The sequence below is a fragment of the Lepus europaeus genome, chromosome 3 (genome assembly GCF_033115175.1).
Source record: "Lepus europaeus isolate LE1 chromosome 3, mLepTim1.pri, whole genome shotgun sequence".
NCBI classification, from domain to species: Eukaryota; Metazoa; Chordata; class Mammalia; order Lagomorpha; family Leporidae; genus Lepus; species Lepus europaeus.
This window is the reverse complement of record NC_084829.1, coordinates 36,169,226-36,186,569: the sequence shown is the minus strand read 5'-3', so window position 1 is coordinate 36,186,569 and position 17,344 is coordinate 36,169,226. Positions and strand designations below refer to the sequence as shown.

The following is a 17,344-nucleotide window of genomic DNA, read 5'->3' as shown; positions in this document are numbered from 1 at the left end:
GGTGATGTGTGTGCTGTAGCTAGCACCAACCATGCCCCTTGTCACTTTTCCTAAGGACTCCAGATTGCTCTGTTGGCTTTTATGATCCTTTAAATGCAGCCGTTCACGTGGGCAGTGCGGTTGTTTCTGTGATGGTGGCGAATAATGATACAAGTGGTACACACGAGCAGATGATGGCGTCACTTATCCACAACCCTGAAGTGATGTTTTTGCATGAGCTTTTCCCTCCCGGTGGTGTTTTCCCTGAAATCCCCCGAGTACACACTCACAAGTCACTACAGCTTCAAGGCTTTAGTATAGCTGGTGGTCTCAGTGAGGAGATGGCCACCCGACCTAGAATTTGGAATCCCCTACAGGACTAAACCCTCATGACCGACTATCCTAGTGTTCTCATTTTAGAGTTGAAAAACTGAGGCCTGAGAGAAACAACTTAGTGGAGTGAGAGCAGCTTCGAGGCAAGGCCTGCAGGTCTGCCAGAGGGACCCCAGCTTTCCCGGGGTGGCCTCACTGTGTAGTTCTAAAGACACACTCTTCAGCTGTGCTCAGCAGTTCATGTTCCTCACTGTGATTCTGCCTGCTCCACCCCCGGGGCGACACGGGTCAGCAAAGCGCGTGCTGCACGGGCAGAGCAGCCACCTGGCAGCGGCCCTGGAAGTCTCAGCCAACCCTCTAGAAGTAGCTGCTGTTTGTTCTGTTGGCATCACCTGATGCTTTTCCTTCTGTGTTCATCTAACCATTGTCCCGAATTTACACACAGGCCAAAGAATCCTGGGAGATGGATACCAAAGAAAAGTTGGAGCAGGCTGCCATTGTCAAAGAGAAGGGAACTGTGTACTTCAAGGTGTGTGAGCCCTTGTATAACCCCATCCATCACAAAGAATTCCCCCAAAGTGTCAGTAATTGTGCTGATAATTCCCTGCTCTGAATTCTATCAGCACCCTTCTTCTAACAGGAAGCCTGAGATTTTACAAGTCTGTCATTTTCACTATTACAAATGGTTAAAAAGAAATAATGGGAAAAGGAGAATACAAACACGGTTTGACACGCTCTCCGCTAGATTCTAACCTCCCACCTTCCACTGCATGGCTCAAGGCCTAGAGCATCATGGTTGGGTAACATAGTTTTCACTCAACAAGTGTGTGTGGAATGAAAGAAGAATGATAGGGTAATTGTTAGCGAGAAGTAGAACTCACCCGGGGGTAAGTTTCACATCATTGTCCTTTCCACTGTCTCAGTGATACTAGGGCACGTAACAAAAGGCAGAGAACATGCACAGATGTCCAAAGAAGCCGACTTGACTCTAGCGGCCAAGACAATCCACGCACACTTGCTTTTGTAAGCGTCTTCAGAGGTTCCTGAACGATGCTCATCATCAGTTCTTCTCAAGAGCCCTTTCTGGGAGTGGATGTTTAGCCCGACAGTTAAGACACCTGTGTCACACATGGGCGTGCCTGGATTTAGGTCCTAGCTCCAGTCCCTGACTCCCAGCTTCCCCCTAATGCAGATGCTGGGGGGCAGTAGTGATGGCTCAAGTGACTGGGTTCCTGCCACCCCTGTGGGAGACCTGGGTTCTGTTTCCTGTTCCTGGCTCCAAGCCTGGCCCAGCCCCAGCCATTGTAGGCATTTGGGGAATGAACCAGTGGATGGGGGAGCACTCACTCACTTTCTCTGTTTCGCTCTCCTTCTCAAATGAATATATATTAAAAGGTGTTTCTTTTGTCTTTATTGTCATTTTATTTAAAAGACAGAGAGTGAGTCTGCTGGTTCACTCCCCAAATGCCCACAACCACCAGGGCTGGGTCAGGCTGAAGCTAGGAGTGAGGAGCTTGATCTCAGTTTCCCCTGTGAGTGACAGGGACCCAAGTACTTGCGCTATCACCTGTTGCCTCCCAGGGTGTAGAGTAATCAGGACTCAAACCACGCGCCCTGGGACGGGTTGTGGATGGCCCAAGCAATGTGTTATAGGCCCATCCTGCAGCACATGCTTGCAGTGTGTAGGAATGCGATGCTTTGTCACATAGATCTTAAACCCCTACATCCGAGGAAAAGGAAAGATTGTTTTATATGATTCCTACTAAGGTGCCTCCCCAGTGCTTCTCCACCCCAAAATGTATACTTTTATGCCTTCTCCCTGTCCAGCAGAGTGGACTGAGTGATGAGGATCAGGCAGTGAAGGGGAATTTTGTCAAGGCTTCTTTATTTTTGTCCCTGAGAGCCATGAACAGCAATTAGATGCTGTGTTCAGCCATGCAAGGCAGTGATGCACAAATAGACTTCAGTGTGTCTTTGTGGAACACCTGCTCTGAAACACGCTGTGCAGTTCACAACCTTGTCTTGCAGGGAGTGGAGGCAGTGTGAAGCCAAAGCAGAGAGAAGTATGTGAAATGTACAATCAGTGCAAAATCAGCATGGACAGAGCAAAGTGTTTGGTTCTGTTTTTCATACTTTGAGCTGAACCCCCCTATCAGGACATAAAATCAATTTGGTGAAATGTGTAATAAATTTTGTTTCATAAAACTTTCATTTATTGAGTATGAGTGGGTACTGGGCTGCAGTTTAAAACATTTCTTAATGTGGGTTGTAGTCAGACATTTTAATTAAATTAAACCTATAGGTTTAAATTATATAGAATTATTTATATACTCATATTTGCTTCTATATAATTGTTAAATATGCTGAGATAATGCATGGGTTACCAGAAACCGTGGGGAATTTTAGAAAACTGGCTCTATTGCTATTTAGATGATTTAAGGTCAGTTAAAAGGGTCCCAAGAGGTTCTATTTTCGTGTCAAAAGTGAAAGAATTAGACTAGATGATCCCCAAGTTTCTTTCCAGCTCTAAATTTCTCTTAAATTTCAAAACTCATGAGAGCAAGACTTGTTTTTTTTTTTTTTTTAAATTCTAAAAGAAATAGATACTTCTAAACTATTCAAGTAACATTCCAGATGGGTTATCTGTATACTCAAATGCACAATACATTACAATAAAAAAGAAAGTTTTTATCAAATTCCGTAAGACCTAGGTCCCGACTGTCCTGTGTTTCTGGAGCCGTGTACTGTATAGCAGAGTTACCATTGGTGAAGGGCCCCATACACAGCCCTGGTACCAGCAGTTCTAATGCAGCCAAACAATTCCTAGTGACTGTAACCATTATAAAGTTACAGCGCCACACTTTTCCCATACTGTGATGCCAGCCCACTGTGCTACCAGCCATGGGAGGGTGCTTTTAGTGAAAATAAATAACTGTGCTGCTGGCTTATGTATCTACTGTGCTATACTTTTATCATTGTTTTAGCACATACGCCTTCAACTTGTAAAAATATAAAAGTTTACCATAGAACAGCCTCAGCAGGTCTCTCAGGGAGAGACAGCAGCTCCACGTGTATGTTGATGATACAAGATGAGGAAGTTACAGTCCTGACTCTGTGCAGGCCTGCGCTAACGTGTGTGTCTGTGTCAGGTTATAACAAAAAATCAAAAAAGCTTATACGGTAAGGATATAAAGAAAAAAAATATTCTCATTCAGCTACCCTGTGTGTTTGGATTTTAACCAAAATGTTTTTACAAAAGAGTCAAAATACTTTTAAATGTTTTCAAGTTTATAAAGTAAAAAAGCTACAGTCAGCTAACGTTAATTTATTATTGAAGAAAGAAAAATATTCTTCCAAGTTTAGTGCCGCATGAGTGTCCAATGTGTTTAACGTCTGTCTCTGTGAACAGCAATGTCCTTGGCCTTCATAATCGCTCACTCACCCCCCTGAGCCACTTCCAGTCCTGTAAACTGCCCTGGGCAGGTGTACCGTTTACCTTGTAGGCAGTATTTTCACTGTGGTTTTTCTATGCTTAGATATACATAGAAGCACAAAGACTTACATTGTGTACAGTTCCCTAGAGTGCAGTAACTGGCTGTCAGGTTTGTAGCCTAGGAGCTGCATGGACACACCATATCATCTGGATGTGTGATGGGCTCTACCATGCAGCTTCCTGGAAGATTTCACACAGGATAAAATCAACTAACAGCACATTTCTCAAAGCACCTCCTCACCAATAAGCGATGCATAACCATAATTTATGTTTCCCAAAACTTCCAGATGGAATTGTATCTGTTTGGGACGTTTGAAGTTATCGGCATTTGACTAAAATTTTATCAGCTCAGGATAATAAAACAACTCATCTAACCAGAAGCTCTAATTGGCTGCTGATGGTCCAGAGGACATTACTGGTAACTAAGTAATGTCACCAGCCCATGTGTCCTAAAGCTGTGTGGCTGTGTCCTGAGAGCCCCGGGGAGCAATGCACAGCAGAAAACAGCACTTAGGTGTCTGAGTGACTTAACGTTGGTGCTTAATAGTGTCACAATGGCAACCGTGGCTTGTGCATGTCTTAACGTCGTGAGCCTTCCTAAAGTTACCGCTGGATCAGCATGCACACATATGGAACAAATTATTTTTAACATGCAATTTGATAGACGAAGTCTTTCAAAACATTAGTCCACTGGGGAAAAATTAATGAAAGGTTCAAAACCACTGACCTAAGACTTTTCTCCCAGAATGTCTCGAACATTTTGTACCACTGAAAACTTCCCTGGAGGCACCTTCCTAATTATAGGTAAAAGATCCTAGCCTTTACTGTAAGACTTCAAGTTGGTTGGTAGATAGCTTCCTGTACACATTCCCTTCTCTCTTCCACCTCAAGGCAGGTTCAAGTCTGCCACACTGCCCTCCTGGGCCTCACCTTTCAGGGTATTTGACTTGGCACGCTGTACGCACGCACAGAGTCCAGATGTGTGGGTGAGAACAGAAATGTGCCAGACTGAAAAATCTATAGTTCATGCCATTTGCACAGCGGAGTTCTCTCTCCACTGACCTGTCACCTTGGTTTATATCTAATGGGCAAGTCTCCGCACTTGTAAGACTGAAGGTGCTCAGCTTTTAAATGGGAATGATTGTGCTGTACAGCCTGCGAAGTCTTCATTTCAACCTCTGAACACTGCAAAGAAAAATACGAGAGGACTCTCTTCCATTTAACTCTGAGAATAATTAAGTGCAAGTAACAGCATGATACCAGGCCAGGCATTGTGCAAGCCGGTTAAACAGACATTGATTTGTGCCCTTGGAGCTGACAGGATCTGCAGGACAAGAAAAAGCACTAGCTGTCACACCTGGTGAGTGCTGGGCTTCTCTGACTTGGCTGGAGGTGAGGAGCCTGAGGACTCTGGTGATGTGGGCTTCGTGCGCCCCCTTGTGCTCCTCTCGGAAGAAAGCGTTTCTAAAGCAAGCTGCTTAACCATGTTGATTCTGCCAGCCAACCGTTTTCAGACAAACCAGTTGCCCTGGTTTGATCCAGGCTACCAGTAGTGCAGTTTAGAAACAAGTCATCTATGACTCTAGGAACTGGGGTTAAGAAAAACTCATAAACAGAACCCACTCCCTCTAGTTTTTTCTTCTTTCTTTCAGTGTGGGATTTTCAACCTTGACATTACTGACCTTTAGGGCCGAGTAACCCTCTGTTACGGGGCTGTCCCGGGTGCTGTAGGCTGTTTGGCAGCCGTGCTGGTCTCGACCCGCTGGATGCCAGCAGCATCGTCCACCGCCCAGGTGTGACGACTGCCCTTCGGGGAGTGCAAACTCACCCACAGCTGAGCACTGTGCTCTCTGTAACTCAGAGGCAGGTAAATTGTCGATAAGTGAAAGAGCTCTTTAAAAACCGGGACGCTCTCTAAGCGCAGAGGCACTGATAAATCCGTTACTGTTTCTTTGCCAGCTCCCCCAGAAGAGGTAAGTGGTGAGCCCTCGGCCTCTTTCCTCACTGGCTCTGGTTCCCTGTCCCTGGAACAGTATATTGAGAGAGGCTCAGAAAAGCCCATTGAGGGCGAGAGTAAGACACAAGGCCTGGCAGGCGACAGGCCAGCCAGCACCTTTCATTTCTACCTGCCCCCACGTTTTTATTTTCAGCGACAGAAGTTTTAATCCCACAGCTGTGGTCCTTGGGCTTTAGTGTTTACTCAGCATTACTTTATGGAAGCCTCTTTGTGCTGAGTCACGCCTATAGCAGAAAGGAGAGACATCCTGCCCAGCTTCAGAGAGCTCATGATCCAGAGAGAGAAGAGTGAGTGGCAAGAAGAAAATGCTAGCCCCTGAAGCTGAGCAGGATTTTATTCTGTTTTGGGCACTATAAAAAGAATGAGAGGTAGGCCTAAGGCTATGACAAAACACAAGTATTAGCTCAATGTGTTCAGCTACTGTAACCAAATGCCATAGACAGGGTGGCTTAAATAACAGGAATCTACTCCTCACAGTTCTTCAGACTGGAAGTCCAAGATCAAGGAGCCAGCTTAGGGGCTGGTGTTGTGCTGTAGCGGGTAAAGCCGGTTTGAGTCCCAGCTGCTCCACTTCTGATCCAGCTCCCTGATACTGGCCTGGGGAAAGCAGCGGAAGATGGTCCAAGTGCTTGGGCCCCTGTCGCCCATGTGGGAATCCTGGAAGAAACTCCTGGGTCCTGGCTTCCGATCAGCTCTGCTCCAGCCATTGCAGCCATTTGGGAAGTGAACCAGCGAATGGAAGACCTCTCTCTCTGTCTCTCCCTCTGTCTGTAGCTCTGCCTTTCAAGTAAATAAGTAAAACCTTTAGGGGGAAAAAAATGAGCCAGCACAGTCAGTGTCTGGTGAGGGCTCCTTCTGCTCTGTCCTTAACATGGCCTGTCTTTGGGTACTTGTAGGTGAAGAGACAAGGAGTAAGTTCTCTGGTGTCTCTCTTTTTTTTTTTTTTGACAGGCAGAGTGGATAGTGAGAGAGAGAGAGACAGAGAGAAAGGTCTTCCTTTGCCGTTGGTTCACCCTCCAATGGCCACCGCAGCCGGCGCGCTGTGGCCGGCGCACCACACTGATCCGATGGCAGGAGCCAGGTGCTTCTCCTGGTCTCCCATGGGGTGCAGGGCCCAAGCACTTGGGTCATCCTCCACTGCACTCCCTGGCCACAGCAGAGAGCTGGCCTGGAAGAGGGGCAACCGGGACAGAATCTGGCGCTCCAACTGGGACTAGAACTCGGTGTGCCGGCGCCGCGAGGCGGAGGATTAGCCTAGTGAGTCGCGGCACCGGCATCTGGTGTCTCTTCTTATAAGAACATTAAAAAAAAAAAAAAACTCAATCCCTTCGGAGGCCAGGGGGGCTCATCTAAACCTAATCACTGGAGCCAGTGTTTAGCATGGCGATGGGATGCTGCTTCACACATCCTCATCCTGTATCAAATTGCCTGGCTTCCAGTCCCAGCTCTGCTCCTAATCTAGCTCCCTGCTAATGAGCACCCTGGGAGGCGGCAGGTGATGGCTCAAGAACTTGGGTCCCTGTCACTCACGTGGGCGACTGGGGTTGAGTTCCTGGATCCCAGCTTCACCTCTGGCCCAGCACCAGTTGTTGCAGGCACTTGGGGAGTGAGCCAGCGGATAGGAGATATCTGTCTGTCTCTTTCTCTATCTCTCTCTTTCTGCTTTACAAATAAGTAAATAAAAATTTAAAGTAACTTAATTACTACCCAAAAGCCCCATCTCCAAATTCCATCACACTGGGAGTTAGAGCTTCAACATGTGAACTTGGAGTGGCAGATACAGTTCATCCATAGTAAATAAACTTTCCTCAAGAATTTCAGCATTTGTAATGAAAGGGTCTGGTTTTATATATTTTGTTTAAAATTGGTTTATTGAAAGGCAGACGGGGAGGGAGAGAAAGAGAGATCTTTTGTCTGCTGGATCACTCCCCACGTGGCCTCAATACCAGGTCTGGGCCAGACCAAAGCCAGGAGCTCTGTCCTGGTGTTCCATGTAGGTGGCAGGGGACCAAGCATTTGGGCCATCACCCACTGCATTCCCAGGTGCCTTAGTAGGAAACCGGATTGGAAATGGAGCAGCCAGGACTCGAACCAGCGCTCCAGTGTGGGGTGCCGGCACTGCGTGTGACAGCTTCACCTGCGGCACCACCACAGCAGCCCACGGTTTCACGTTCTTACAGATGATCTACGTCACGAATTTCTGAGACAGGATCATCGACAGATGGCGTGCCTGCCCTCCTCTTGTCTTCCTGCAGCAAAGCTGATGAGCTGCGAGACTCTTACCCTCCCAACCAAGGGACCGTTCAGTCCCAGGCCCTCTGCTTGGAACAGGTCCGCCCCATCTCCTCACCAGAAAGCAGCATCAGGGCTTCCTTTGTGCAGGCACAGCTCGTGTCTGATGCGCAGCCCTGAAGTCCTTCGTGACAGGAGTAGCCTAGACCCGCTGTGTGCATTTCCTGTCCACCTCTGGGTGAGGGCTGCCTTGTGTGGGGAGACGGCCGCCTTCACTGCTTGGCTCTGCTGGAAGCCGTGTTGGTTCAGTGTTCATCACCTAAACACAGGCGTTAACGTCCTGATGTGCCGGGTGGGGCCGCTCTCCTGCCATCCGGTCGGATGTGTCCTCCGTGTTTGAGAGCTGACAGTCACCTCCTGAAACGGGAGCCCTCACCTGTGCTCCCAGTTTGTGTGTTTATCAACTGCCACTTTGATTCATCTCACAATGAAAGTAAACACATCGGCTCTGCCTCCTGAGTTTCTTGTTTAGAACCCCCACAGCCTGTTTCCAGAAGCCAAGTGCTTGCAGGCCCAGCCACACCCCTGTATGTGTACTGTCTGGAGACGCTTCTGCTCTACAAATGACAGAGCTGAGTATTTGCACCTGACATGACTTTGAGAACTGAGAGTTGCTGTGTTTGGGACGGGAACATGTCAGAATCTGGTGTTCACTATGCAATGCTCTAAGTCAGGTGAAGACAGACAAGTGACCTCCGCTCCAAAGTGCTCGCTCTCCTCTGCAAAGGCTAGTGCACGTTAGCACCAAAGCTGGGAGCCCAGAGCCTGGTGCCCACCTGCCAGCCACTGAGGACCGGCGCTGGGCAGTGCCTGAGCAAGTCCTGCACCGGCTCCTGGGCTATTGGGCCTCCCAAGGGGGTGGGAAAGGGCAGAAAGAAGTGTGCATTCCAGGGTTCACACGGGTGGTTTTGATCGGAGGCCTTGGTTTTCCAAGGCAGGACTGTGCTCATGCTACTTCTGTTCGGCGTGTAAGCGCAGCAAGTCCTGAACAGCTTCTCTCTCCTAGGGCGGCAAGTACATGCAGGCGGTGATTCAGTACGGGAAGATAGTGTCCTGGCTGGAGATGGAGTATGGCTTGTCAGAGAAGGAATCGAAAGCTTCCGAGTCGTTTCTGCTCGCCGCCTTTCTGAACCTGGCCATGTGCTACCTGAAGCTCCGCGAGTACGCCAAAGCCGTTGAGTGTTGCGATAAGGTAAGAAGCAGAGGAGAGGCGCACTGTAGACATCCAGCGTCTTTAAGGAGCCGTCACCCCCAGCTTCTCAGCCAAAGCTTGGGAAGTTTCTCATTTTGCTTCATTTGTTTGTTTGGGATTGTTTATTTCTCCGTATCAATTGGGAAATTCAGGAAGATTCTTAGCGCAGACTTTGCTGGTACCTAAATTATCATAATTCATTATGAATAAAAGTTTTGATAAAGGAGCAGACTTGGCACAGCAGTGGATGAAGCCACTGCTCAGGACACCAACATCATGTCGAGTGCCACTTTGGGTCCCAGGTGCTCTGCTTCTGGTCCAGCTTCCTGTTAATGGACTTGGGAAAGCAGCAGATGATGGTCCAAGTGCTTGGGTTACCACCACCCACGAAGGAGACCCAGATGGAGTTCCTGACTTCTAGCTTCAGCCTTGCCCAGCCCCAACTGTTGCAGGCATTTGGGGAGTACACTAGCGAATGGAAGATCTCCGTCTCTCTGTCTTTCAAACAAATAAATATTTATCAAATTAAACATATAACACCTCCGTTTCAGTTTAAGAAGAGCAGATTTAACTTAAAATTTTCAGGACTTTTTGTTTTGTTTTGTTTTTTGAGACACAAAAAGAAAGAACTCACATCTGCTGTTCACTCCTCAAATGCCTACATCAGCCAGGGCTGGACCAGAGGTGAAGCTGGGAGGCAGGAACCCAATCCAGGGCTTCCACGTGGGTGGCAGGGACCCAAGTACTTGAGCCATCACATTTGCCTCCAGGGGTCTACATTAGCAGGAAGCTGGAGTCAGGAACCAGAGCTGGGTAGCAAGCCCAGGCACTGCAGTGTGGGACAGGGGCATCTCAACCAGTGTCTTAGCCACTGGGCCAGATGCCTGCCTCTCTTTCACATACCAGCTGCAGCTCTCCTGTGCAGAATATATACAAGCTAGTTTTTATATAATCCTGTTTATCCACGGATTAAGAATGCACGTAAGTCATGTGGAAGATGCAAAACATCAGCACCCTCCGTTTTTGCGTTTGCGGTGTTGAGGGTGCTTCTGGCCTCTGAGGACTTTTATGAGGTGCTTCATGACAGTGGTTCATCATGTGTGCTCTTCAGGTGTTGTTCCCCAGCCGATGCCAATAACTGATGAGTATGTGGTCTTAGAGTAGGAGTGTGTATGTAGGTAAGAACTAACAATTATATGCATTCTAAAACTAGAAATAAAGGATCAAGAAGAACAAAAGGCAACTATTTTGTAATTCTTCAAGAAGTCATTTTTGAGTTTTGTGAGTCAGTGTTTCCTATTATATCACACTAAATTTTTGCCTGAGAAAGGGATGTTAACAACGGTTAATTACATTTTTTTATTTAAAGATGTGTTTGTTTATTTGGGAGGTAGAATTACAGAGAGAGAGAGAGTCTTCCATCCACTGGTTCACTCCCCAAATGGCCACAATGGCCGGAGCTGGGCCAAAACAAAGCCAGGAGCCAGGAGCTTCTTCCCAGTCTTCCATGTGGGTGCAGGGGCCCAAGCACTTGGGCCATCTTCTACCGCTTTCCCAGGCCATAGCAGAGAGCTGGATCAGAAGAAGAGCAGCTGGGACGCAAACCGGCACCCATATGGGATCCTGGCTCCACAGGCAGAGGCTTAGCCCACTACGCCACAGCATTGGCTCCAGTATATATAGATTTCGATACAGTTTTATTAAAAACCAAAAGAAGAAGGATACCTTCCTGCATCTGACTGGTCCGCCAGACAGCTGTCCCTCGTCTTTAGGTCTGTGCCGGATTGTAAGCATCTGTCGTGGTTTACTTAGCCAGTCCCCTGTAGTAGATTTCCAGGTTTCTGACACTGAAGTCATACAGCGTCCTCTCTGCGTACTTGTGGTATTGGAGTTTTTTTCTCTTTTTTATTTAAAGATTTATTTATTTATTTGAAGGTCAGAGTTACACAGAGAGAGGAGAGGCGGGGGGGGGGGGGGGTCTTCCATCCACTGGTTCACTCCCCAATTGGCCGCAACGGCTGGAGCTGCGCCAATCTGAAGCCAGGAGCCAAGAGCCTCTTCTTGGTTTCCCACGTGGGTGCAGGGGCCAAGCACTTGGGCCATCTTCCACTGCCTTACCAGGCCATAGCAGAGAGCTGGATCAGAAGTGGAGCAGCCAGAACTCGAACTGGCACCCATATGGGATGCCAGCACTGCAGGCTGTGGCTTTACCCACAATGCCACAAAGCCGGCCCCATGGTGTTGTTTTCGTAGGATAAATTCCTCCAAGTGGAAGTGCTGGGTCAAAAGACAGAGCATTTAAAATTTTAATATATATTATCATTGAATATTTCAGTTTTTCTTTTTTGTCAATATTAATGGCAACAAAAACTTCTTATTCATTTTTATTTTTTAGTTGCTATTAAAGTTACACATCTTTTCTTTATAAAAATTTTTTTTTGTTATTTATTTGAAAAGGAAAGAGAAAGAGAGAGAGAGATCTTGTCTTCTTGGTTCACTTCCCACATGCCCACAACAACCAGGGTTGGACCAGGCTATAGCTGGGAACCAGGAACTGAGGTGTGGGTGGCAGTGACCCAGGCACTTAAGCCATCGTCTCCTGCCTCCCGGGAAGTGCATTAGCGGGAAGCTGCATTGGAAGCAGAGCCAGAACTCCTTAATCCCTGGGCCAGATCCCCAGCCCCACATCTTTTCTTCCTGTTGTATTTGTGTTTCTCCTCTGAAATGACCAGATCATCCGCCTCTCCTATTGTGTGAAGCAGCTCTGCGCTACCACTTTCAGCCCTCCACCTACAATAGGAAGCCTGTTCTCCCTTGTTTATCTTTCTGGATGACACCTTTTTCAGTGGAGAATGTTTCAATATTTTCATAGTAAATCTACCTTTTCCTTTCTAGTTGGGAAGGTCCTCCCTACTCTAATGTTACAAAAATGACCTTGCTACGGACTTTTGGCACAGTAGTTAAGTCACCGGTTGGGACACCCACATCCCCTGACAGGGTGCCTGGTGTGAACCCTGGCGACTCTGCTTCTAATCTAGCCTCCTGGAAGGCAGCAGGTGGTGGCCCAAGTACTTGGGTTCCTGCCGCCGACATAGAAGACCCAGACTGAGTTCCCAGCTCCTGGCTTTGTCTTGACCTAGCCCTGGCTGTTGTGGGTATTTGGGGAGTGAACCAGGAGGTTGATAATCTCTTTGTCTCTGTTGCTCTCTATGTCTCTCTTTCAAATAAAATTTAAATTAAAATTTAAAAAAATTTAACCCTGTTATATTTTTATAGTTTTATTTCTAACAGGTAAATATAGTTGGTCTAGAATCACTTACTGTTTATGATGTGCGATCAGAATTTTATCTATGACTTCCTGCCCTGGCAGCCACTGCCTGGCCCCGCTGTGCGCAGAGCTCAGCCTCTCCCCGGGTTCACACCACCCGCAGTCCCCACCTCAGGGTTTTTGTTCACATCCACATCCCGCGGTGTCAGCTTCAGTCCTTCCACTCTGTGGCTTTCCTCTGGGAGGAGAACTCCCTCGTGCTTTTTTGTTTGTTTGAAGATTTATTTATTTATTTAAAAGAGTTACAGAGAGGCAGAGAGAGAGAGAGAGAGTTCTTCCATCCTCTGGTTTACTCCCCAAATGGCCGCCTCAGCCAGAGCTGCACCGATCCGAAGCCAGGAGCCAGGAGCTTCGTCCAGGTCTCCTATGCAGGTGCAGGGGCCCAAGGACTTGGGCCATCTTCCACTGCTATCTCAGCCCATAGCAGGGAGCTGGGTCGGAAGAGCAGCCAGGACTCAAACTGGCGCCTGCGGCATGAGAGGCCGGCACTGCAGGCGGCAGCTTTACCTACTACGCCGCAGCGCTGGCCTCTCATATTATTTTCGTTTTCTTTTTTTCCCCAAATGTGCTTGGGAGTTTTCTAAAAATTGCATTCAATGCAGAAAGTAACTAGAGTAGTATTTTTTTATCAGTAGTATACAGTTATCTTGCGCCCATTTTTTCTTTTTTTAACATAGATATTTATTTTATTTACTGGAGAACAAAGTTACAAAGAGAGGTAGAGACAGGTCTTCCATTCACTGGCTCACTCCGCAAATGGCCACAATGGCCAGAGCTGAGCCGATTCGAAGCCAGGAGCTTCCTCCAAGTCTCCCACGTGGGTGCAGGGGCCCAAAGACTTGGGCCATCCTCCATGGCTTTCCCAGGCACATTAGCAGGGAATTGGATCAGAAGTCCAGCAGCTGAGACTCAAACCAGCGCCCACGTGGGATGCTGGCACTGCAGGCTGGGGCTTTAACCCACTGCGCCACAGTGCCCGTCCCTTGAGCCCATTTTTCCAACTGCTTTTCCCAGTTGAGCTTCAGTACGCTGTTTAACTACAGAATTCCTTGTTGAAATTCCTACAAATGAGAAGGATTACCTTCAGCTTTGTTTGTTTGTTTTTTCTGTTCCTAGGCCCTGGGACTGGACAGTGCCAATGAGAAAGGCCTGTACAGGAGGGGTGAGGCCCAGCTACTCATGAATGAGTTTGAGTCAGCCAAGGGGGACTTTGAGAAGGTGCTGGAAGTCAACCCCCAGAACAAGGCTGCACGGCTGCAGATCTCCGCCTGCCAGCGGAAGGCCAAGGAGCACAACGAGCGAGACCGCAGGATCTACGCCAACATGTTCGCCAAGTTCGCGGAGCAGGATGCCAAGGTGCGTGCAGGCCCCGCTGCCTGCCTCAGGGCGGGCGCAGGGCAGGCCTCGCCCCCTCGATGGGCGCCCCTAGAAGGCTAAGGGCAGGAGGCAGAGACAAGTAGACAGCGGCGCGAGAGGCCCAGGAGTTGGGAAGATCACTTCCATCGTGACCCGAAGCTGGTTTGCAGCCGGAGGCTGAGGTGGCGCTGTTCTGCTCTCCAGAGACACCGGTTGGGAGGCCCTGCCCTGTCCACACAGCACACAGAGGACACACCTTCCCTGGAGACGCACTAAAGCATGTGCTGTTTACAAAGTCATTAACCCATCAGGTTATTTTCCCCCCAAGTGATACTGCTTCCTTGTTGAGACTTGGGGAAGGGTTCCAGGAGCCTTGCCATCATGCCTCTTCCCTGGAGGGCGAGCGTGACTGGAGACGGGTGTCGGCAGGGGCCTCGGGCCCCTGGCCCTGAGTGCATCCTCCACTCCGGAACCCCCACTGGCACATGGACTTGAGGACCCAGCAGCGGTCCCAGTCGGCAGGCTAGTCACATCAGTAAACTTACTTTTTAAGTTTCTGTCATCTTAGTGCACACGCCCATCTGCTAGGTCACTCCCCAGCTGTCCACAGGGCCAGGGCTGGGGACTCAGTCTCCTAGCTGGGCAGCAGGCACCCAGTCCCTTGACTCATCACCGCTGCCTCCCAGGGTCTGCATTCGCAGGAAGCTGGAGTCGGGGGCTCCAGGCGGACACTGAGCCAAGTCCCTCCAGGAAGGCTGCGGGCTAGCCCAAGAAGAGCACGCCCCCCGTGTAGCCGTGGGGAGCACAGCCCTGAGCGTCCTGCGGGGCGGCCCCATCAGGTCACCGCTGTGCACTTTTGCCTTGGGCCTGGTGAGAGCTCCTCTCCCTTCCTTTGGCTCTAACCCTCTTGATCTCTGACTTCTTCCTCAGGAAGAGGCCAGTAAAGCACTGGGCAAGAAGACGTCGCAAGGGGTCCCCGGCGAAAAACGCACCGAAAGCCAAGCGATGGAAGAAGAGAAGCCTGCAGGCCACGTATGACGCCACGCCACGGAGGGACCAGAGTCCCCCGAACTCGGCCCCTCCTCGTGGGCTTTCACCCAACTCAGGACTAAACAGTGTTTAATGTAAACTTTTGCTCTAGTCTATGTGATTCTGGAAGCATATGGAAAACTGGTAGCTTCCCAAGAAACAGCCACCCTGCTGCTGCCCAGTGGGTCCCTGGAGAGGGTGGTGTGGGACCACTCCAGGTGGCCAGAACAGCAGTGCCTGCTGGGGCGGAGACTGAGCCAGCAGCTTAAGTCCAGGTCATTTCAGTGGATGTCAGTTTTGCGTATCCCGTGTAAGGTCCCCTTGTGATAATCCTAACCATTTGGAGCTGTCTGTTCGGTTTTACATCTGAACTCTAATAGCACTGCAGAGACCTTGTAAAAACACTCACTCACTGAATTTCTCCTTTCCTACACGTCGGGGGAGGGGGTCTGGTTTCCTAAATGACTGAAGTGCCCTGGACACGGCTGTTGCACGTGCACCCCGCAGGTCCCCAGCTCCCCGCCGCTCACAGCAGCGCCACACACTTGAAAGCCAGGGTGGAGGACGCTCGCTTGCTGCAGGCTTAGCCACCTGCCCCACCCCTCCTCAGCCGCCTGGCCTCTGGGGTTAACTCTGTCATTCCAAGCCACTCTTCAGCCACCACGAGGAGTTTCGGGAGCAGCCTTCCCTGTTGGGGCAGGATTCTGGGAGGCCGAGAGGCCATCAGAACCATGCTTTCGCTCCCTCCTCCACGCCCTCTGGGAGCCAACGCTGAGTCCACAGCACTTCCTGCGGGCACTGCCGGCCACACGGCTTCTCTTCCTCCGTTCCCACCCTTGCTGTTGGGAATGCCAGACCTGTTCTTGCACCACCTTGGACCTGGCGTGCATTGATTTCCACGTCCGGTCAGGACAGTTGCAGCCCTTTTTGTCCGTCTTCACTCCCTGGCCCGTACGTGGCTGTGTTCTGCTCTGTGGAACCTCACACTCCTCCCTCCTGCCAAAAAGATCCTGAGTTTTCACTACCAAGTAGCCTAATTTTTAAGAGCAAAGTCTGCGGGGTGAACAGACAAGCAGTGGCTCTCCACGTGAAGGGTTTTCCCTGCAGCTTGGAAACACAGTCTGTCCCCGTGCTGTGGCTCCTCCGCACTGGCCAGCTTCCCACACAGGTGAATCAGCCTCGTCCACTCTCTGGTCCGAAATCAGCAGGTACATGAGGCTTAGCCTCAGGCCTCACAGGCGAGTGAGATCCTGCAGGGCTCTCGGTGCCTGTAGGCTAAGAAGCACTCGTGGGGATGCATTTGGCCGGGAGAGCATAAGCTCGAACCCAGAACGTGGCTCTGTTCAGTCCTAAAGAACACTGACAGGTGTATTTTAAATTAGTGCTCGCTTTTATGGTGGTTTTAACAAAGCACTCATTGTTAGGTTAGGACCAATCTTAACACCTAAAAGTCAAGTCGTTTCCTTTCATATAAACAATTCTCTTCTCCATGGAACACATCCAATTAAATTGTGAGCTTTTGTCTTTAACGGTAACTGAAACTTCTAATTTCCTATCTACGCTTTTTTTTTCTTTTCTTCATGCAGTATTTCTTTAAAAAGCCTCAGTGTCGCCTAAGACATATGAAGGGCAAAAGTTGGTTTTGCTTCCTGGTCAGGGTATGCAGCTCTGTTGACTGGGTCTGGACTCCAGTGAGGCCAAGGTGGGACCTGGATCCTCTGCAGGCAGTTAGCATTTTGCAGGTAATTAGAAACCAATTCCAAAAATTGGGTCCCAGCCCACTGTCTCCCAGGAGTGTGTGCCCAGCGGGGAGTGGAGGAGGACAAGGGCCCTCACCACCCACAGGAGGGAACACCACGTGGTCCTGGGGCAGATTCAGAGGCCGGGAAGTGTGCGGCGGCCGCTGGACGTTTCTGGACCACCTTCCAGACTGCCCGCGAGTGGTGAATCGGCATATGACGACTTAAAAACAAGTTATTTTTTAAAAAAATCATTTAGATGCGTTTTTGTGTGTGTGCTCCTTAAATAAATCCAAAGCAGCAAAATATGATTCCTCATTGTCCCTGGTTTTGCTTAAATGGTCTTCAAGGAAAGTGGTTTGGGGCTGGGGAAACCAGGGTCAGGGCCAGCCTGAAGAACTGCGGCATCAGACAACTGGCCGGGGCTGCGCCAGGCACTCACTGCCCTGCTGACGTCCCCAGCAGCTGGCCGCTCTGGGAGGATGAGCCACATCATCGGGAAACCGAGGCCTTTGGTTTGTCATTAAACACTGGACATCCCGCCGTTTTAACATCTTAAGATGAGTTCCGTCTGGGAAATAAAATC

At 49.3% G+C, this 17,344-nt stretch overlaps 1 protein-coding gene across 4 annotated transcripts in view; it reads left to right on the top strand.

The window, feature by feature from the left end:
- The window catches only part of FKBP5 (FKBP prolyl isomerase 5), a 127,376-nt gene extending 110,307 nt beyond the window's left edge, over positions 1-17,069 (top strand). For all 4 annotated transcript variants that reach the window (XM_062186008.1, XM_062186010.1, XM_062186009.1 and 1 more), the window contains exons 8-11: positions 758-841; positions 9,121-9,306; positions 13,751-13,990; positions 14,921-17,069. In XM_062186008.1, the coding sequence (XP_062041992.1) occupies positions 758-841; positions 9,121-9,306; positions 13,751-13,990; positions 14,921-15,028 (618 nt within the window). In that variant the 3' untranslated portion in view covers positions 15,029-17,069. The remainder of the gene's footprint in view (positions 1-757; positions 842-9,120; positions 9,307-13,750; positions 13,991-14,920) is intronic.
- The last annotated feature ends 275 nt before the right edge of the window (positions 17,070-17,344 follow it).